Consider the following 20611-nt stretch of genomic DNA (forward strand, 5'->3'; position numbering starts at 1 on the left):
TTACATATTCCATTATGCATACACAATAGTCCATAGATGTTGACATTTTACCAGTTCAAGTAAAGCGTAGAAACCTTACCTCCATTTAGATTCCACCCCCATTTATATTTGCCTTAAATATTTCTTCTAAGTATTTAGAAAGATATTTAGATATATAAACATTTAATATTTAGACATTTAAAACTATATCAGACAATGTAATAATTTTTGCTTTAACTGTCAATCATAATTAAGAAAACTCAAAAGAAGAAGTATATTCTATTTATCTTTATTTTCTCTCTTCCCATTGTTCTTTTTTCCTTTCAGATGTTCTAAAATTCCTTTCTCATTTTCTTCCTGTTTAGAGAACTGCCTTTAGCCATTCTTTAGGGAAGACTTTTTTTTTTTGAGACAAATTCTTAGTATTCCTTCATCTGAGAATACTATATCTTAATTTCCTCTTTATTCCTATAGGATAATTCACTGGGTATAGAATTATTCCTATAGGAAAATTCACTGGGTATAGAATTCTGCATTGACCATTCTTTCCACTCAGAACCCAGAGAATGTGTGCCACTTTTTTCTGGCCTCTAGGGTTTCTAATGAGAAATCTGCTGCTATTCAAAGTATTTTCCCCCTAAAGATAAGGTGTCATTTCTCTCTTGCTGCTTTCTAGATTTTTTTTTTTTTTTTAGTCTTCTGTTTTTAGAAATTTTAGTATGGTGTGTCTTGGTGTGCATTTCTTTGAGTTTATCATCATTGTGATTTATTCATTTCTTAAATATGTTTGCTATTGTCCTTTGCCAAATTTTGGAAGTTTTCAGCTATTATTTCTTTAAGTACTTTTTCAGGCTCACCCCGTTCCTCCAATCCTCGGATGATAATGATATGAATGGTACATATGTTGTTATGGTTGCAGAGGTTTTTGAGACTCTTCATTTTTTTCAGACTTTTCTGTCTGTTTTAAAGATTGGGTTATTTCCATTGTTCTCTCTTCCAGTTTACTGATTTATTTTTCTTCCATTCTGCTGTTGAGCCCATCCATTGAGTTTTAAATTTTAGTTATGTTTTTCACTCCTAAAATTTCCATTTGGCTTTTCTTTTCATTTGCTAAGACTTTCTATTCATTAGCTAAGACTTTCTATTCCTTTGATGATACTTTCTATTTTTTCATTTGTTTCAAGTGTGTTCATAAATACTTGTTGAAGGATTTTTATGATGTTTGCTTTAAACTCTTTGTCAGATAATTCTAACATTGATGTTGGTGTATAGGGGCTTTTTTCCATTCAAGTTAACATTTTCGTGGTTCTTGGTATTATGAGTGACTTTCAATTGAAACCTGGACATTTGGGGTATTGTAAGAGTCTGGATCTTTTCTAAACTTCCATTTTAGCAGGCTTTGTTTGACACTGTTCTGACAGGGGAAAGTGGGAGTCACTGCCTGATTATTTCCAGGCGGGAGTAGAAGTCTATATTTGCCACTTGACCTCCAATGACATCAGGGGAAGTGGTGTCTTCATTACCATGGGGCAGTGATAGGAGCTCCGGTTTCCATTGACAACACCATGGCTAGGAGGTATAAGAATGCTTCATTAGTGCTACACATGTGGCCTACACTGACACAACAGAGTGGAGGTTGTTCTCATTACTGCTGGGGAGTGATAAAAGTTTTGACTCTTCACCAGTCCAACTCTGACTACTCCAGTGGGAAGAGGGAGGTATACTTTGTTACTACTGGATAGGTTGGAATTCCAGGATCCCCAGCTGGTCTCCACTGACACTGTAGGAAGGGGACCACTATCATTATGTTTGGTAGGGATGAAAGTCCTGCCTGCCTGCTGGGGCTTCTCTGACACCATACACAGTGAAAGGTCAGGGATTTGGGATACGTTGTTACAGCCTAGTGAGGGTGGAAGACTAGGCTCCCTCTTGGCCTTTGTCACATGGGTGGGGCTACAATTTTTTCTGTGCTTGGCTGGAGTAGAATGGCTGCCATCTAAAAGCTTTCTTTCTTTCAAGGCTACGCTTTTCCTGGTCGTTTGGCTAAAGAGAGGAGGCTTCTTTTGGGGATTTTTTTCTTGCCTGTGCCCATCAGTGTTCCCAGGTTGCTGACTTCTTCAGCTCCATATCTGGAATATATATATACCCATTCCTTCTCTTCACCTTTCAAAGACTGCTTATGTTTGTTGTTTTCTAAAATTTCCAGTGTTTTTAGTTGAATTTAGCAGGAAGAATAGGGAAAAGTGTGCTCCCTCTATCTATAAAGATAAAGAAGCAAGAGTTTCCTTCATTCTGTTTTTAAAATAAGAGTTTACTAAGTAGTGCGGTAGGCAGAACAATAGTCCCAGAAATTTGTGCACACCCCAATCCCTGGAACCTGTGAATGTGTTACCTAACATGGCAAAAGAGATTTTCCAGATGTGATTACAATGGGGATTTTCAGATGGAGAGATTATCCTGGATAATCTTATTGGGCCCAGTCTAATCACATGGGGTACTAAAAAGTAAAAGATCTTTTCCAGCTGTGGTCTGGGAGAGAGACGTGATGACAGAAGAAGGTCAGCGGGAATGCAATCAATGTTGCTGTCTTTGAAGATGAAGGAAAGGTTGTGCTGGCCCCCAGAAACTGAAAAAATCAAGGAAACAAATTCTCCTTTAGAACCTTCAGAAAGGAACAAAGCCCTATCAACTTCTTGGTTTTAGCTCAGTGACATCTGTTAGGCCTCTAATCTACTGAACTGTAAGATGAATTTGCATTGTTTTAAGCCACTGTGATTTGTTACAGCAGCAAGAGAAAACTTAATACAATAGTATAGTATTTCTGTATAGCAATAATCAAATCAGACCTTTTTCTGAAGGCTGATCATCTTATTTCAACTTGAATTTTAAAAGAATAAAGACAAAAATTACCTCTGGAGGTTATCATTGCCTATCTTCTGAAAAATAGTACAGTTTTTGATGGTTAAGAATTCCAAAATGAGATATGTGCATCTTTCATGTGCTTGGTACATAAGATATTCAATAAATGTCCATTAAAGTTGTTGGAAACTGGAGGAAAATAAATACAAATGATGAAATGTCATTTTAAAAACCTTTAGAATGTATGAACCATCCATTTGAATATTTTATCATTGTATCATGTTTGTATTTTGTAGATATTGAAACTAGTTCTCTAATGGACATAGAAAATGTAATTCTGGCAAAAATCCATGAAGATGAGGAAGACCACTCAGATGCAATATTAAAATCTGACAAATTTCATCAGGACTTATTTTTTATGGAACGAGTTCTAATGGAAAATATATTTCAGCCCAAACTTGCAGCTTATCGTCAGCTTCCTGTTTTAAAAGGTATTTAAAAAAAATAAAAATGTTTCGGCTGGGTGCAGTTGCTTATGCTTATAATCCCAGTACTTTGGGAGGCTGAGGAAGAGGATTGCTTGGGCCCAGGAGTTCAAGGTTGTAGCAAGCTATGATCATGCCACTGCACTCCAGCCTGGGTGACAGAGCAAGACCTTGTCTCTTAAAAAAAGAAAAAGAAGATATCATGTTTAGACAAACTCAAATAATTTTTAAAATGTAGGGGTTTTAGTATATATTTCTAAATGTAATCTCCAGATTGAGTTATCATTATCAGAGGACATGTTCCTAAAGCTTTCAGCACTAAATGCGTGAGTAGCACTAGAGTCCAGACTAGGATGCCCACAGAAGCAGATTGTCTCAGATTCAAAACTTCCTAAGCATCTATAGCTCTTTCTTCTCCCTTATTCCTGCATTCAATTAATTAGTCATTTTTACAGTATCTCTCATATTCAACCTCTTCTTTTCCATTGTCATTGTTACTTTCTAAGTTCTTACTTTTATTACTACTTCCAAATCTATTGCAGAAGCATTCTTCCTTTTCTCATTGCTACAAATCGCATCTCATATGATGACAGAATATTTTAAAAGATTTTAGAGATTATCTTAATCAACCTTTAATCATGTATTAAAAAATACATGAATGAAGAAACTGAAGGCTATAGAAACTTTGTGAGGTTAATAGTAAGTGGAAAAGGTAGGCATTCAACCAAGGTCTTTTGATCTCAAGTTCCAGTTCTCTTTCTACTTTATCAGCCCACTTTGCTGATGTATCCTAAACCACTCAAAAAACCTTCAATGCCTTCCCATTGCCTAGAATAAATTACAAAGCTCAAAGTGTATCATTCAAAAGATATCTGCAATATGGCCACAGATTACTTTGTATTATCATATTGCTTTGGAGACTCTAAAAGTTAGCTATATTTAGACTTATCTGGTAATCCTCAAATAGAACCTACATTTTCCTGCCTTAGTACTTTTAGTTGGAATTTGCTTGACAGTCTACCCTTATCCCCACCCCATGTTTGCCTATTGTATTCCCAGCTTTCAAAGATGGATTAAGGAAACTTCCTTTATGAAATTTATCTTGATTCTTCAAGTCAAAATTAATCTATATGGTTACATTTAAAAAGAAAAAGGTTACAGAATAGTATGTGTGACAAATGATTGTAAATCTTTTTGCCTGCATGCATCTAGAAGAATATTGAAAAACTGTGTTCCTTCTCTCATATTAGGTTGATATTTAAAGATTTTTATCACTTATATATATAGATTTTTCATCCTATATTTAAAGAGTTGTAAGGTTGCAATTCACATAGTACTGTATATATTGACATTTACAAAACAAAATGTAAATGTAACAATGTAAATGTTACTGTTGGCACATCACTTCTTTCAACACATCTAAGAAATAAAAATACCATAGCAAATGTTTTATTGAGGTAAGATTTATATACAATGAAATATATATTTTAAATTGTATATAAAAATACATTTTGAAAATGTATAAACCAGAGTTACCAATACCCTAATCAAGACAGAGGACATATCTATTAACCCTAAGAGTTACCTTGTGCTGTTTTCCAAGTAAACCTTAACCCCACCCCCCAACCCCCCACCACACACACACACACACATGCATTGCTCTGATTTCTGTCAATATAGATTAACTTTCCCTATTCTGGTATGTCATATAAGTGGGTTCATAAAGTAAGTATTCTTTTGAGTCTGGCTTCTTGCATTCAATATTAATGTTTTTGAGATTTCCTAGGTTGATGCGTGTATAAGTAGTTCATTTTTTTCCTAGTAATGCTCTAGTAGATGAATATACCATAATGATTTGTTTATCCATTCACACACTGAGGGACACTTGCATATTTTCAGTCTGGGGATATTAAGAGTAAAGCTGGTACAAACATTTTTGTGTGAGCCTTTTGGTAAATGGATGTTTTAATTTTTCTTGTGAAAATACCTACAAATGGGATTATTGGATTATTGGGAATATGTTTAACTTTTTAAGAAACAGTGAAATACTTTTCCAAAGTGGCTATACCATCTTATACTCCCACAACAATGTATAAGAGTCTCAGTTGCTCCACATTCTTTATAACACCTGATGTTGGCAATCCTTTTAGTGTTGTTCTAAAAACTGAGTTCTTGTTTATGTGGTTTATTTTGGTCACTTGAATATCTTCTGTTTACTGTTTGGTCAGGTCTCTTACCAATTTTAAAATTGAGTTGCCTTTTTATTTTTTTCTTTTTTTAATTTTTCTTTTTCTTTTTTTTTTTTTTTTTGAGATGGAGTTTCGCTTTGTCACCCAGGCTGGAGTGCAAAGGCACGATCTTGGCCCACTGCAACCTCCACCTCCTGGGTTCCAGTGATTCCTGCCTCAGCCTCCCAAGTAGCTGGGATTACAGGCACCCACCACCACACCCGGCTAATTTTTGTAGTTTAGTAGAGACCGGGTTTCACCGTGTTGGTCAGGCTGGTCTCGAACTCTTGACCTCAGGTGATCCGCCCTCCTCAGCCTCCCAGAGTGCTGGGATTACAGGGCATGAGCCACTGTGCCCAGCCTGAATTGTCTTTTAAAAAATCAAGTTGTAAGAGCTTATTTTTATATATTCTGGATACAAACCCTTTGTCAGTTACATATTTTGCAAATATTTAAATCTATGGCTTGCCAGTTTATTTTCTTAAAATTTTTTTGATGAACAGAAGTTTTTTATTTTTGCGAAATCTAATCTGCCAATTTTTTTCTTTTGTAATTAATTCTTTCCATGAGCTCTCTAACAAATCTTTGCCTGCCCCAAATTTGCAAATTTGTACTTCTAAGTTTTCTTATAGAAGCTGTATAGTTTTAGCTTTTATGTTTAGGTCTACTATCTATATTGGATTATTTATTTATTTATTTATTCATTTTTTGAGACAGAGTCTTACTCTCTGGCCCAGACTGGAGTGCAATGGCTCTATCTCAGCTCACCGCAACCTCCGCCTCCTGGGCTCAAGGGATTCTCCCACCTCAGCCTCCCTAGTAGCTGGGATTACAGGTGCACGCCACCACCTGGCTAATTTTTGTATTCTTAGTAGAGATGGGGTTTCACCATGTTGGCCAGGCTAGTCTTGAACTCCTGACCTCAAATGATCCACCCGCCTCAGCCTCCCAAAGTGCTCGGATTACAGGTGTGAGCCACTGCGCCCAGGCCTATTTTTATTTTTAGTAAATGTATTGTGTATATTTAAGGTATACAACATGATGTTTTAAGATAAATATATATAGTAAAAAGATCATTATAGTGAAGCACGTTAACATATCTATCATGTTATCTATTTTGAATTAATTTTTTTTATGAATGGACTAAGGTAAGGTTTAAAGTTTTTTTTGAATCTCCAGTTGTTTCAGCACCATTTTAAATAAAAGTTGTTCCCACTCTGGGATTATAGACATGAGCCACTGTTCCTGGCTCCTTTTCTAGTTTCTTAAAATGGAAAATTGGATCATTGATTTAACATTTTTTTCTTGTCTAATATAGGTATTTAATATTTCAAGACTTAGTATAAAGCTATCGTGGTCAAGACAGCATACTATTGGCAAAAGAATAAACAAAAATATAGAATAGAATAGAATAGAGAGCCTAGTAATAGATCTGCCAAAATATAGTCAGCCGATCTTTGACAAAAGAAGAAAGGCAATACAATAGAAAAAAGATAGTCTTTCAACAAATGGTACTAAATACGAACCTAGACATAGACTTTACACCTGTCACAAAAATTAACTCAAATGGATCATAGACCTGAATGTAAAATGCAAAACTATAAAACTCCTAGAAGATAACATAGGAGAAACACTAGATGACCTTGGGTCTTACAATGACTTTTAAAATACATCACCAAATGCATGATCCATTGAGAGACATAATTGATAAGCTGGGCCTCATTAAGATTAAAAACTTCTGCTCTGCAAAAGACACTGTCAAGAGAATAAGAAGACAAGTCACATACTGAAGATAATATTTTCAAAAGACATTTCTGATACATTACTATTATCCAAAATATACAAAGAACTCTTAAAACCCAACAATAAGACAATAAACAACATGATTAAAAATGGGCAAAAGACCTGAAGAGATACCTCACTGAAGAAAATATACACATGCCAAAGTAGCATACAAAAAGATACTCAACATCATATTATTGTTTTCTCTTCTTCTTGTTCTTCTTCATCCTCCTCCTCCTCCTCCCCCCCACCCCCCCCCCCCCCGCCTTTTTTTTTTTTTTTTTGAGACAGAGTCTTGCTTTGTCACCCAGGCTGGAGTACAGTGGCACAATCACGGCTCATTGTAGCCTCAGCTTCCCTGGCTCAAGCGATCCTCCTGCCTCAGCCTCCTGGGTAGCTAAGACCACAGGTGTGCACCACCACACCCAGCTAATTTTTTAAAATGTTCTGTAGAGATGAGGTCTCGCTTTGTTGCCCAGGCTGGTCTTAAACTCCTGAACTCAAGCTACCCTCCCACCTTGGCCTCCCAAAGTGCTGGGATTACAGGTGTGAGCCACTACACCTGACCTTTCAATATCAGATTTCATTAGGGAATTGCAAATTAAAACAACAATGAGGTATCACTACACACTTAATTAGAATGGGCAAATCCAAAACACTGACAGCACTCAAAGCTGGTGGGGATGTGGAGCAACAAGAAGTCTTATTCATGCTGATAGGAATGCACAATGGTATATCCACTTTGGAAGATTGTTTGGCAGTTTCTTATAAAGCTAAACATACTCTTGTCTGGGTGTGGTAGCTCACACCTGTAATCCCAGCACTTTGGGAGGCTGAGGTGGGCAGGCCACTTGAGGAAAGGAGTTCAAGACAAGCCTGGCCAACACAGTGAAACCCTGGCTCTACTTACTAAAAATACAAAAAAATTAGCCGAGTATGGTGGCAGGCGCCTGTAGTCCCAGCTACTTATTAGGCTGCAGCATGATAATTGCTTGAACCCAGGAGGTAGAGGTTGCAGTGAGTCGAGGTGGTGCCACTGCACTCCAACCAGGACAACAGAGTGAGACTCTGTCTTCAAAAACAAAACAAAACAAACAAACAAAAAACCCAAACATACTCTTACCGTATGATTTAGTAATCACTCCTGTTGATTAACTAAATGAGCTGAAAACTGTGTCCACACCAAACCTGCACATGGGTATTTATAGCAGTTTTACTCATAATTGCCCCAACTTGGAAGCAACCAAGATGCCCTTCAGTAGGTGAATGGATAAATGAACTATGATACATCCAGACAATGGAATATTATTCATCACTAAGTTATCAAACCAGAAGCAGACGTGGAGGAAATTTGAATGCATATTACTCTGCAAATGAAGCCAATTTGAAAGGCCACATACTGTGTGATTCCAACTATATAACGTTTTGGGAAAAGGCAAAATATGGAGACAGTAAAATGATCAGTAGTTTCCAGGGACGAGGGACCAGAGAGGGATGAACAGGAAGAACACAGAAGATTTTTAGGTCAGTGAAACTATTCCATATGGTACTACAATGGCAGATACGTGTCATTATACACGTTTGTCAAAGCTTATAGAATATACAATACTGCGAGTGAACCCTAAAATTTAAAATGTAAAAATATGGACTTTGAATGATAATGATAGTAAACCAGAAGCCGTAGCACATTCTTGGAGGGACTTCAGAGATTACTGCCACTGTCAAGGACTTGAAATATGCAGGGATGTTGATACCCACCACATTTCTCATTCAACTCACATATGTGGCATATATAGAAAAGAGATGGATGTTGGCCAAGTGCAGTGGCTCATGTCTGTAATCACAGCACTTTGGGAGGCTGAGACATGAGGATTGCTTAGGCCAGGAGTTCAAGACCAGCCTGGGAAATATAGTAAGACCCCCGCCCCCCCATCTCTAAAAAATAAAAATAAATAAATTTAAAAACAGATGGATCTTGGAGAATGACAGTGGATTATTATTATAAACTTAACCAGGTGGTGACTCCAATTGCAACTGTTGTTCCGTAAGACATTCATTGAGGGAATTAAGACATCTCCCTTGTACCTGGTGCATAGCTATTGACAAGGCAGATGCTTTTTTTTCCTGCAATGTCTATTGGTAAAAAACAACCAGAAGCCATTTACTTTTAGCTGCTCAGGCCAGCAATATACCTTCACTGTCCTACTTCAGGGGTATATCAATTCTTTAGCCCTGTATCGTAATTTAGTCTGCAGAGCTCTTTGCCTTCAACAAGATAACACACTAGCACATTAAATGGATGATATGCTGGTTGAACTTAGTAAACAGGAAGTAGCCTTCAGTAAGACATTTTCCTGTCAGAGTGTGGGAAGTAAATCTGACAAAATTTCAGGGGACTTCTACCTCAGTGAAGTTTCTGGGTGTCCTGTGTGTGTGGTGTGGGATATGTTGAGCTGTATCTTCTAAGGTGAAGGATAAGTTGTTGTACCTGGCACCTTTTACAACCGAAAAGAAGCACAATGCCTAGTGAATCTCTTTACATTTTAGAGACAACATATTTGTCATTTGGATGTGCTACACTGGCTCATTTACTGAGTAAACAGAAAAGCTGCTGGCTTTGAGTTGGAACCCAGAACAGCAGAAGACTCTGCCACAGGTCCAGGCTGCCCTTCATGGTGCCCTGCCACTTGCACCATATGATCCAGCAGATCTGATGGTGCTTGAAGTGTCAGTGGTGGGTAGATATGCTGTTTGGAGCCTTTGGCAGGTCCGTATAGATGTAGAGGACGATGATCTTTTTATTTGATTAAACTTTAGAACCTGAACCTGAAGAGCCTGAAGATGTTTTAGAAAGTGCAAAACACGAAGAGGTAGAGGAAGAATCTAAGAAGGAGGAGGAAGAAGAAATACATGCAGAAGAATCAACAATACCAGCCAACTTGGAACGACTTTGGTCTTTTTCCTGTGACTTAACCAAAGGCCTCAATGTGAGCAGCCTTGCCTGGAATAAAACAAATCCAGTAAGTTATCAAACATTTGAACAATTCTGTTTCTAGCATTGAAGGGAAATTATCAAGTTCGAATAATGAAGAATTGTTTTCCTTAGATATGGGACAAGGAATTTAAATTGACCGTAACTTTGAGTTTTAGAATGCCCCTAAAACAAGTTCCAGTTTAAAAAGGGGGAAATGCAAATAGTTACAAAATAATGTTTTTCTCCTTTAATATAGTAAACATTTAATATGTAAAACATTACCATTTTTATTTTAGGGGATATACTTGGGACATGGCATTCTCTGAATTCATGTTAGATATGAATAAGTAAACTATACGATTGGTATATTTATTCAATGTATACCAAAACTCATGTGCCCAAATTTATATTAGCCTCAAAGTAGTCATATTTGGAAGTGTATACTTAATCTAGTGACCCTACAAGTGTGCAAAATAATTTTGAGATTCTTTAAAATACTGTTACCACCGATATTAGCAAGAGCTTAAACAGCACTTAGTATGTAGCAGGCACTATTGTGTTTTAACTGTACTAACACAAAAACCCTATGAATTAGATACTATTATTTTTCTCATTATGTTGAAAGGAAACTGAAGCACAAAAAGCATAAATAATTTGCCCAAAGTCACACAACTAGTAGGTGAAACAGCCAGAATTCAAATGCAAACATCTGGCTCCATAGTTCTTGCTCTTAACTACTGCACTGACAAAAGTCATCTTGAGGCAAATAAGATGAATTGTCAAGTTGGAGAATTATATGTTTGGTTGTAAAAAAGAGATAATTATAGAATAATTAGACTAATTTTCTTCTGGGGTTTATAAACTGGTTCTGAAGATATTTCCCAGTTAACAATTCAAACAATTTTTCAGGTAATGGCAGTATCTTTGATATAAATATTTATATTGTTGAAGCAGTCAAAACCAATTCATTTAAATTATATTATATTTTGTATGTTTAAGAATTAGCCTTATTATTTTATTGCCACACCTTATCAGGTGCTATGTGCAAACAAGACAGTTGTCATAGTTATTAAAAAACAGAAAGTCTATAATCATTTCCATTGAAACCTAAATAACACATTATTTTAATTATGTGTATTATTTTGTAACGAAGTAAAGTACTTTTATTATGAATTTATCTTTATAAAACTATATTTGGGACTGTTGTGGATTAGTGGAATTAATTTTAATTAATTAATTTTTTGGAGAGATGGGGGTCTTGTTTTGTTGCCAAGGCTGGTCTTGGACTCCTGGTTTCTAGTGATCCTCCCGCCTTGGCCTCCCAAAGTGCTGGGATTACAGGTGTGAGCTACCATTCCTGTCCTGTAAATAGGATTTAATAGATCTGTAATAAAGATATATGAAACATTTTTAGAAACTGAATATACTAGCATTTTAAAAATTAATGCATTGCTATGGAGATTAAATTAAATGATTTTGAATGAGCCTAAATACAAACATATTACAGATGGAGTCTATAATGTTTATTAATTCATTGTATAAATATTTGTTGAACATTAACTCTGTGCCTGGCACACTGTTAAGGCGCTAGAGATACAGTAATAATGAAGTTATACATTAGACCCTGCCTGTATAATAATTTCGAATGTGCTATGATGAGGAAAATAAACAGTGCTGTGGGGACACATACAAGAAGCTCTTGAATGTTTCTTAGAGAAAGAAATGCCTCTGCAGAGTCTAGAAGAGATAAATAGGGATTTGTCAATGTCAGGGTGAAAGGGTATAGTAGTGAAGACTGTTTTTAAGACAGAGGGAATTATGGAGAGATTACATTGGCCTGAAAGTAAGGTGGTGATAAGAAAATATAATATTCTAAAATTAAAGGTATTCTGGTTACACAGCAGAGGCTGGATTTGTTCAGTTATTAAGCTTTTGCCTATTTGTATTTACATATGCATTTCTTGAAATGACCTCCTGTATTAGGTAGCTCATGCTGCCGTAACAAAATATTATAGACTGGGTGTCTTAAAGAACAGCAATTTATTTTCTCATAAATCTGGAGGCTGGAAAGTCTAAGATCCAAGGGCTGCTGATTCAGCTTCGGTGAGAGCTCTCTTCCTGGTTTGCAGTGGCTGCCTTTTCACTGTGTCCTCACATGGCAGAGAGAGACCTCTGGTGTGTTTGTCTCTTTTTATAAAGTCACCAGTCCTGTCACATTAGGACCCCATCCTTATAATCTTATTTAACCTGCGATTCCTTCTAAAACCCGTCTCCACATACAATCGTATTGGAGGTTAGGCCTTCAACATATAAATTTTAAGGGGACACAATTCAGTCTATGGCAGCTACCTTTAACTTAATTGTCCTTTATTTTACATTTGAAATAGTTAAGTCATCCTCAAAAACTCAGAATATGTTATAACCTATTAATACAATCTCAGAAGACTACCTCAATATGTAAAAGAACTTGTTAGCAATTGGTTATTTTTAGGTGCTTATCTTTCAGTCTGCAAATGAGAAGCATTATACTCATTAATTTTTTTGCTTAGGAATATGGAGGTATAGAGTAAAAACAGATGGTGTACTGGCATTTTTTCCTCTCAGTTGAAATGTCTTACTACTATTTTTAACACAGCTCATTAATATATATCTTTATACATTTACCAATATTTTAATGCTATCTTCTCTTATTTTTAAATGTATTTTTCTGGTTTTCAGGATCTTTTGGCTGTTGGCTATGGGCACTTTGGATTTAAAGAGCAAAAAAGAGGATTGGCTTGCTGCTGGTCAATAAAGAATCCCATGGTAACCCAAACAAGAATAAGAAGCGTTTTTATCTGGCTGTTGACAAAATTCTCATAAAATATATAATTACATGTAATAATTAAAGTCTAGAAAATTTTATCAATCAAGACTATTTTCTTTGGTTTAACTTCATAGCAATTAAAATTTGTTCTTGTTGACACAGGGTAAAGATAATTCATTTATTAATTCATTCAGTAAATATTTATTGAATGTGTACTATATGCTGTTATATATGATGATGAAGAGTTGAACCATTATTGATTTTCACAGCTAATTATAAAGAAAAAATGAATCTTAAATGAAAATCCTTTGAAAATTATGGTTTTGTTTTTGTTTTTTTTTTTTTTGAGACAGAGCCTTACATTGTCGCCCAGGCTGGAGTGCAGTGGCGCAATCTCGACTCACTGCAGACTCTGCCTCCCGGGTTTAAGTGATTCTCCTGCCTCAGCCTCCTGAGTAGCTGGGACTACAGGTGCACACCACCATACCCAGCTAATTTTTGTATTTTTAATAGAGACGGGGTTTCACAATGTTGGCCAGGATGGTCTCGATCTCTTGACCTCGTGATCCACCCGCCTCGGCCTCCCAAAGTGCTGGGATTTACAGGCATGAGCCACCGGCACCCAGCTGAAAATTATGTTTTTTAAATATCTGGTTGTTTCTTAATATATGAATACCTCCTTATCACCTGACTGTTATTCTTAACAGATATAAAATAGATTTATATGACCTTCTTACTGTCATACATTTTTCAAAGAGAATGAATATAAAGAATCATAGTAGTAATTTTGCTAAAGAGCCCTAGTCAATCTGTTACTTTAAAGTTTTACATTTAGTTTAAATTCACAACTGAAATGCAAAGTGGAAACTTAGAGAAGGGTCAGAAGAGCATATAAAAATGACTAAAATTTTTATAAATAGCTCTAGTCTGTAATATCTGTAACAGTGTTTGAATAAACTTAGCGATATGTCATATAGATCTGGGTTTATATAGCATAAAAGAAAAGAAGAAGCAATTTTAAATGTGGAGGGATTGACATTGGATTCATCATCAGTAGTCTGTCTTCTTTTTTATGTAGGTGGTTAAAAGCAGGAAAGGATTTAAATTAGACATTCAAACAAAACAAACTCTTCATGGAGTTGTAGAACACAGTAACTTGGGGAGTTTTGGAACTTTTTCTGTTCATTCTTTAGATAATCCAAGCATCTGAAACAAATACTAGAAGACAGGAATTATATGCTAGATGATTAGTTTTTTGTTCCCATAAGAAGGTAGACAGGTGATGGTAATACTAATCCTGCTGAAAGATTACCAAAATATAATTATTGTAGAAGGCTGTGCTGTACTTCCCTTCCTACTTTCCTCCCTTCCTTCCTTCCTTCTTTCTTTCTTTCTTTCTCTCTCTCTCTCTCTCTTTTCTTTCTTTCTTTCTGAGATGAGGGTCTTGTTATGTTGCCCAGGCTGGTCCCAAACTGCTGGTCTCAAGTGATCCTCTCACCTCAGCCTCCCTAGTAGCTAGGATTCCAGGAGTGAGCCCCCATGCCCAACACTCTATTTCTTAAAGCCATTGAGTGCTGAGGATTCATACTTGTATCAAAGGAAATGACCAAGTGAGGTTTTATTATTTTCTATACTGGAAATTAGGAAGACAGAAGTAACTGAATGTGGGCTAACTCTGCTCACATACCCACTGCCACCAAACTAAATCTCAGCCACCATTATATTCTGCCTTACTGTGATCTACAAAAGCAAATTGAAAATGTAATTTTTTAAAATTTAGTGGCCAGAACGTATTTATCAGAGTCCATATGGAGTTACTGCTGTGGATTTTTCAATTGGAGCACCTAACCTTTTAGCCGTTGGCTACCACAATGGCACAATTGCAATTTACAACGTACGGAGCAACAGTAATGTTCCAGTTCTGGATAGTAGGTAAGAATCCGAGAATTAGATAAATGTATAATACATGCTTTTTCAGGAGGATTTACTCTAATGTTATTTAGTTTTGAGTAAATATTTTTGTTGTTACTGAGAGTGATACCATTATTTTTGAAACATTTCATAATCCCTCATATTGTCTCTCCAGCTGGAATGGTCTGTCCTAATAGATCCTTCAACTTCTTCTCTGCCCGTCTCACTAACGAACTTCCTCTGGCTTGACAGTTTATGCTTATTCTTAAACTATTGCTTTGGTTTCACTTCTTCCAGGAAATGTTCCCATTCCTTTCTTTTGTGCAACCTATACATACCTTTATCATAGTGCTTATCACATTATATATAAAAATTATTTATGTGTATATATGTAAATCTATCTTATCTATCTATCTATCTATCTATCTATCTATCTATCTATCTATCTATCTATCTATCTATCTATCTAAGGAGGGTATAAGTTCCTTGAGAGCAAGGATTGAATCTTACATACCTTTCTGTCATCAGCATGTCATATAATATTGGACATGTAACAGGAGTCCAGTAAGTGTTTGATGAGTAATTGATGAATAAATGAGTTATATGAGGAAAGCCAAAAAGTTAGAGGTGAAAGATATTAAAAAGGCTAGGTTTTTGTAATAGACAAGATACCAATGGGGCATGTTTGTAAAAGTGTTTGAATAAGCTTAGCTAGAACTAGAAATAACCATTAAAGCAGAGGTTCCTAAACTTAACTTTCAAATTATTTGCAGTTTTGTAAGCATAGGCCTTTGTGCTTGTTTCTGGGAAGAGGGTCCATAATTTTCACCAAAAAATCAAAGATATGTATGATTTTAAAAATGTTCAGAATTGATTTCATTGGAGGGTTTGTATTAAAAATCAAGGTAGTCAGTACCACGAAAAGAACATCACATTAATCTGACAGGAAAAGAGTCAGTAATCTGAGAAGTGAGTTTAATTTTTCAGAAAAATTTTAACTCTAATCCATAGAGAGAGTCAAACCAATGGGCAATCTTGAAGCATAGGAGGAAGAGTGAAATATAGAAAGAAGAATTGTTTACCTGGATAAGATTTAAATGATTAACAACTTAATTCATAGAAACATTATAAAGATGAAAATACTTATATTCCATGTGTCTAAAATAAAGTAAAAGTCAGAAAGAATTAATGAATAGAGAAAGAAAAGTAGATTCTGAAAAGAAAGAACATTTTTGCTTTTGTATTCCTGTTATGATAGCTAATATAGTTAAAGACCAGTACAATTTTTCTTTTGTAAGAAGTAGAAAAAATAACAGTGACTATTAAGTAGAAAAGTGGTTGTCTTTTCTATTTTTTAAAATATTTAAAATAAAAGTCTATTTTTGAACAATAAAAGGATTATATAAATAGGTCATGATCTTCTAGAAAGCTGACCTTATCACTTATACTCCAAGGCCTTTAAGAAATTATTATAATGATTATATGTTTAGTATTTTTTTTACTGTTTTAGTGAATCACCTCAAAAACATTTGGGACCTGTATGGCAACTACAGTGGATAGAACAAGATCGAGGAACAACAGGAGATGACAAAAGAGAAATACTAGTTTCTATATCAGCAGATGGAAGAATCTCCAAATGGGTTATACGAAAAGGACTAGACTGTTATGGTAAAAGAAAAATCAAGTTATCTTTTTCTTGTTACGTGCTGAATTAAAATTTTCTAGTTAACCATGTGTGAAAGATGACAAATTTTGGTTTGGCCAATAAGAAAAAAATTGGGTTGGTCATGGTTTTTCTAAGCAGCTAGTTCTGGTGTGTGCTAATTTTAGCCTAATTACATGCAAAAGTTGGCAGAACTGATATTATTATTTGCAGGAGAAACACACATGATATTTGCGGTACTCTTTCATGTGGTAAATAACAAGTTATATATGTTTTTCTTTAAATACAGATTTGATGCGATTAAAGAGAACTACAGCTGCCAGTAACAAAAAACGAGGGGAAAAGGAAAAGAAAGATGAAGCTTTGATATCTCGACAGGCTCCTGGAATGTGTTTTGCTTTTCATCCCAAGGTAAATTATTTCACTCTTATTTACCACTGGACATAACAATTTCCAAAAATTGAAGTGTATTAAGTCATAAAACAAGACCAAATATTAGCCTGTTAATGAATACTGTGCCTAATATATTAGAGACTTTCTAGTAGATAAATGATTGCCTGGGCTAGGGGATGCAGGTGGAAGAATAGGTGAGGAGGGAGGGAAAAATAGGGAATGACTTACTAATGAAATAGAGTTTTTTGGGGGATGATGAAACTGTTCTAAAATTGATTGTGGTGATGATTACACAACTCTATGAACAAACTAGAAACTATTGGATTATATACTTGACATGTATGAATTATATGATATGTGAATTATATTCCAATAAAGCTTCTTTTTAAAACTGTGCTTTGTAAGTGAAAAAATAAGGACAGATTTAGCTGCTAACCTAAGGTGGAATGGTACATTCCAGTTGGCTATACTATGATCTTTATCTGCTTTTGCAGATAGATAGATGAGAGGTATACATTTCTGAGGAACTATGGAAAAATTCTCTTTACAACTTTGTGCTTAACTCAAGTGCCTCTCCCTGCCCCCCTTGGCCACTCTGCTGCTCTATCATACTTACAGAAACCTAATCCACTTGTATATAGTCTTCTACATTTCAATTCGCATGGTGACTCTCAGGATTTGGGGATTAGAAAGACTACTTAATTTCATGTTTACCAAGCATCAAATCAGAGCACAGTTAATGAAGTCCTCCTTTTTCTTTTATCTGGAGATACTTTGTTTTTTATTTTTAATTTTTATGAGTACATAGAAGGTATATATATTTATGGGGTACATGTGATGTTTTGATACAGGCGTGCAATGAGTAATAATCACATCATAGAATACGGGGTATCCATCCCTTCAAGCATTTATCCTTTGTGTTACAAACAATCCAATTATACTCTTTTAGTTCTTTTAAAGTGTACAATTAAATTATTATTGACTATAGTCACTCTGTTGTGCTATAAAATACTAGATATTATTCATTCATTCTATTTCTTTGTACCCATTAACCATCCCCACCACCCCCCTACCCCCAACTACCTTTCCCAACCTCTGGTAACCATCTTTGTACTCTCTATCAGTCTGGAGATACTTTGGAATCAGAATATTCAGCCACTATGATAGGCTTTTTCAGAACATGTATTCCATGTTTTCTGTTACATGTAATATGATCATCTCTTTGGTGACACCATCATCTACCTCATTATGCAAACCAAAACTTGAGCTCCTCTATTCTACCCTATCATCCAAATGATACTTAAAATTTGATGGTCCCATCCCTTCCAGCCCAAGCCTGCTATTGCTAATGTAGTTCAGATCTTTCTTATTTTTTACTTTTACTACTACAGCTATCTTCTAACTTCCTTCATTCTCAAATTCCTTTAATTCACCTTAACTTTGACTCTAGTTCTCAATGTGGGCAGGGAGGGGAGAATTTTCCCGTTAGGGAACATTTGGCAATGATTGGAGATATTTGTGGCTGTTGCAGCTGTTAGGAATTGAGGTGAGAGTGGGGAAGTGCTACCAGTATCTCTGGGAAGATGCCGGAGATGTTGCTAAATATCCTTCAATGTACAGGCAGCCACCACCCTCCCAGTGCACATCAGTCCCCAACAGAGAATTATCTGGCCCAAAATGTCAATAATGCTTGGTTGAGACAACCTAGTCTAGTGTCCTGAGGTATCCTTGGCATAAGGAATTCAAGATGATCATATGGTCTGTAAATAAAAACAGTTTTACTTCTTTCTTTCTAACCTGGTTGCCTTTATTTCTCTTTCTTGTATGATTGCACTGGTTACAACCTCCAGTACAGTGATGAGTAAAGATGATGAAAGCATGCATTCCTGTATTGTTCCTGATCTTAGAGGAAAAGCATTTAGTCTTTTACTATTAGGTATGGTGTCAGATGAAGGCTTTTTGTAGACAGAATTAATCAGATTGAGGAAGTTCCATTACATTCCTAGTTTGTTGGGTAGTTCTTATTCGGAATGGATGTTGGATTTTGTTAAACACTTTTCCGTATGTATAAAGATGATCATATAGTTTTTCTTTTCAAGTTTGTTAATCTGGTGAAGTAGATTGATTTTTTGAATGTTTATCCCTGGAATAAACTTTATTTGATTGTTGTTTACTACCCTTTTAATATACAAATACATTTGATATACTGAAATTTTGTTTAGAATTTTTGAATCTTTGGTTAGAAGAGAGATTGATCTATAGTTTTCTTGTGACATCTTTGACTTTGCTATCAGGGTAATCATGTCTGCGTAGAATTCCTTTTAGAAAGAATTTTCATAAAATTAGTATGATTTCTTCATTATATACTTAATAGAATTAGCCATCTGGGCCTGGAGTTTTCTTTGTGGGGAGATTTTTAATTTTTAACTACAAAATCAAATTTTAATATATGTAGGGTTATGATGGTTATCTATTGCTTCTTGAGTGAGCTTTGGTAATTTCTGTCTTTTAAGGAATTTGTCTATTTTATTGAAGTTGTGGAATCTATTGACATAATACTCCCTTAGCATCCTTTAACAGCTGTGGAATATATAGTAATCTCACCTCTAATTTTTTTTTTTTTTTTTTTTGTGACAGAGTCTTACTCTGTCATCTAGGCTGGAGTGCAGTGGTATGATTATAGCTCACTGTAACTCTGAACTCCTGGGCTCAAGCTATCCTCCCACATCAGCCTCCTAAACAACTAGGATTACAACCACACACCACCATGCCTAGCTAATTTATTATTTTATTTATTTTATTTTATTTATTTATTTTTTTGAGACAGGGTCTCACCCTATAGTCCAGGTTGGAGTGCAGTGGAGTGATCTTGGCTCACTGCAATCTCCGCCTTCTGGGTTCAAGCGATTCTCCCACCTCAGTCTCCTGAGTAGTTGGGATTACGGGTGTGCACCACCACACCCAGCTAATTTTTTGTATTTTTTTTTAGTAGGGACAGGGTTTCACCATATTGGCCAGGCTGGTCTCAAACTCCTGACCTCAAGTGATCCTTCTGCCTTGGCCTCCCAAAATGCTGGGATTACAGGCTTCAGCCACCGTGCCTGGCCTAATTTATTTTTATTTTTATTTTTATTTTTGTAGTGATGTAGTCTTGCTATGGTGTCCAGGCTGGTGTCAAACTCCTGGGCTCAAGTGATCCTCCTGCCCTGGCCTCCCAAAGTGCTGGGGTTATAGGCATAAACCATGACACCGCCCTGTGATTCCTAATATTAGTAATTTGTGTCTTCTCTCTTTTCCTGATTAGTCTGACTTATGTTTATCAATTCTACTGAACTCAAAGAAATGGCTTTTGACTTAATTGGTTTTCACTACTTTTTTTTTTTGTTTTCTTTATCATCAATTTCCACTTCGATCCTTATTATTTCTTTTCTTTACTTTGGTTTTAATTTGTTCTTGTTTTTCTAATTTTTTAGAATGAAAGTGGAGGTCATTGATTTATGACTTTTTTCTTTTCTAATGTAGTTATTTGTG

At 35.6% G+C, this 20611-nt stretch overlaps 1 protein-coding gene across 1 annotated transcript in view; it reads left to right on the forward strand.

Moving 5' to 3' along the window:
* Positions 1-20611, forward strand: part of DNAI4 (dynein axonemal intermediate chain 4) — a 117462-nt gene that overhangs the window by 79989 nt on the left and 16862 nt on the right. The window contains 6 exon segments of the mRNA XM_031011786.3: positions 3135-3329; positions 10151-10353; positions 13026-13112; positions 14894-15045; positions 16535-16692; positions 16977-17098. Coding sequence (XP_030867646.3) covers positions 3135-3329; positions 10151-10353; positions 13026-13112; positions 14894-15045; positions 16535-16692; positions 16977-17098 — 917 coding nt within the window.

Source organism: Gorilla gorilla, chromosome 1 (genome assembly GCF_029281585.2).
Source record: "Gorilla gorilla gorilla isolate KB3781 chromosome 1, NHGRI_mGorGor1-v2.1_pri, whole genome shotgun sequence".
In the NCBI taxonomy this organism is placed as follows: Eukaryota; Metazoa; Chordata; class Mammalia; order Primates; family Hominidae; genus Gorilla; species Gorilla gorilla.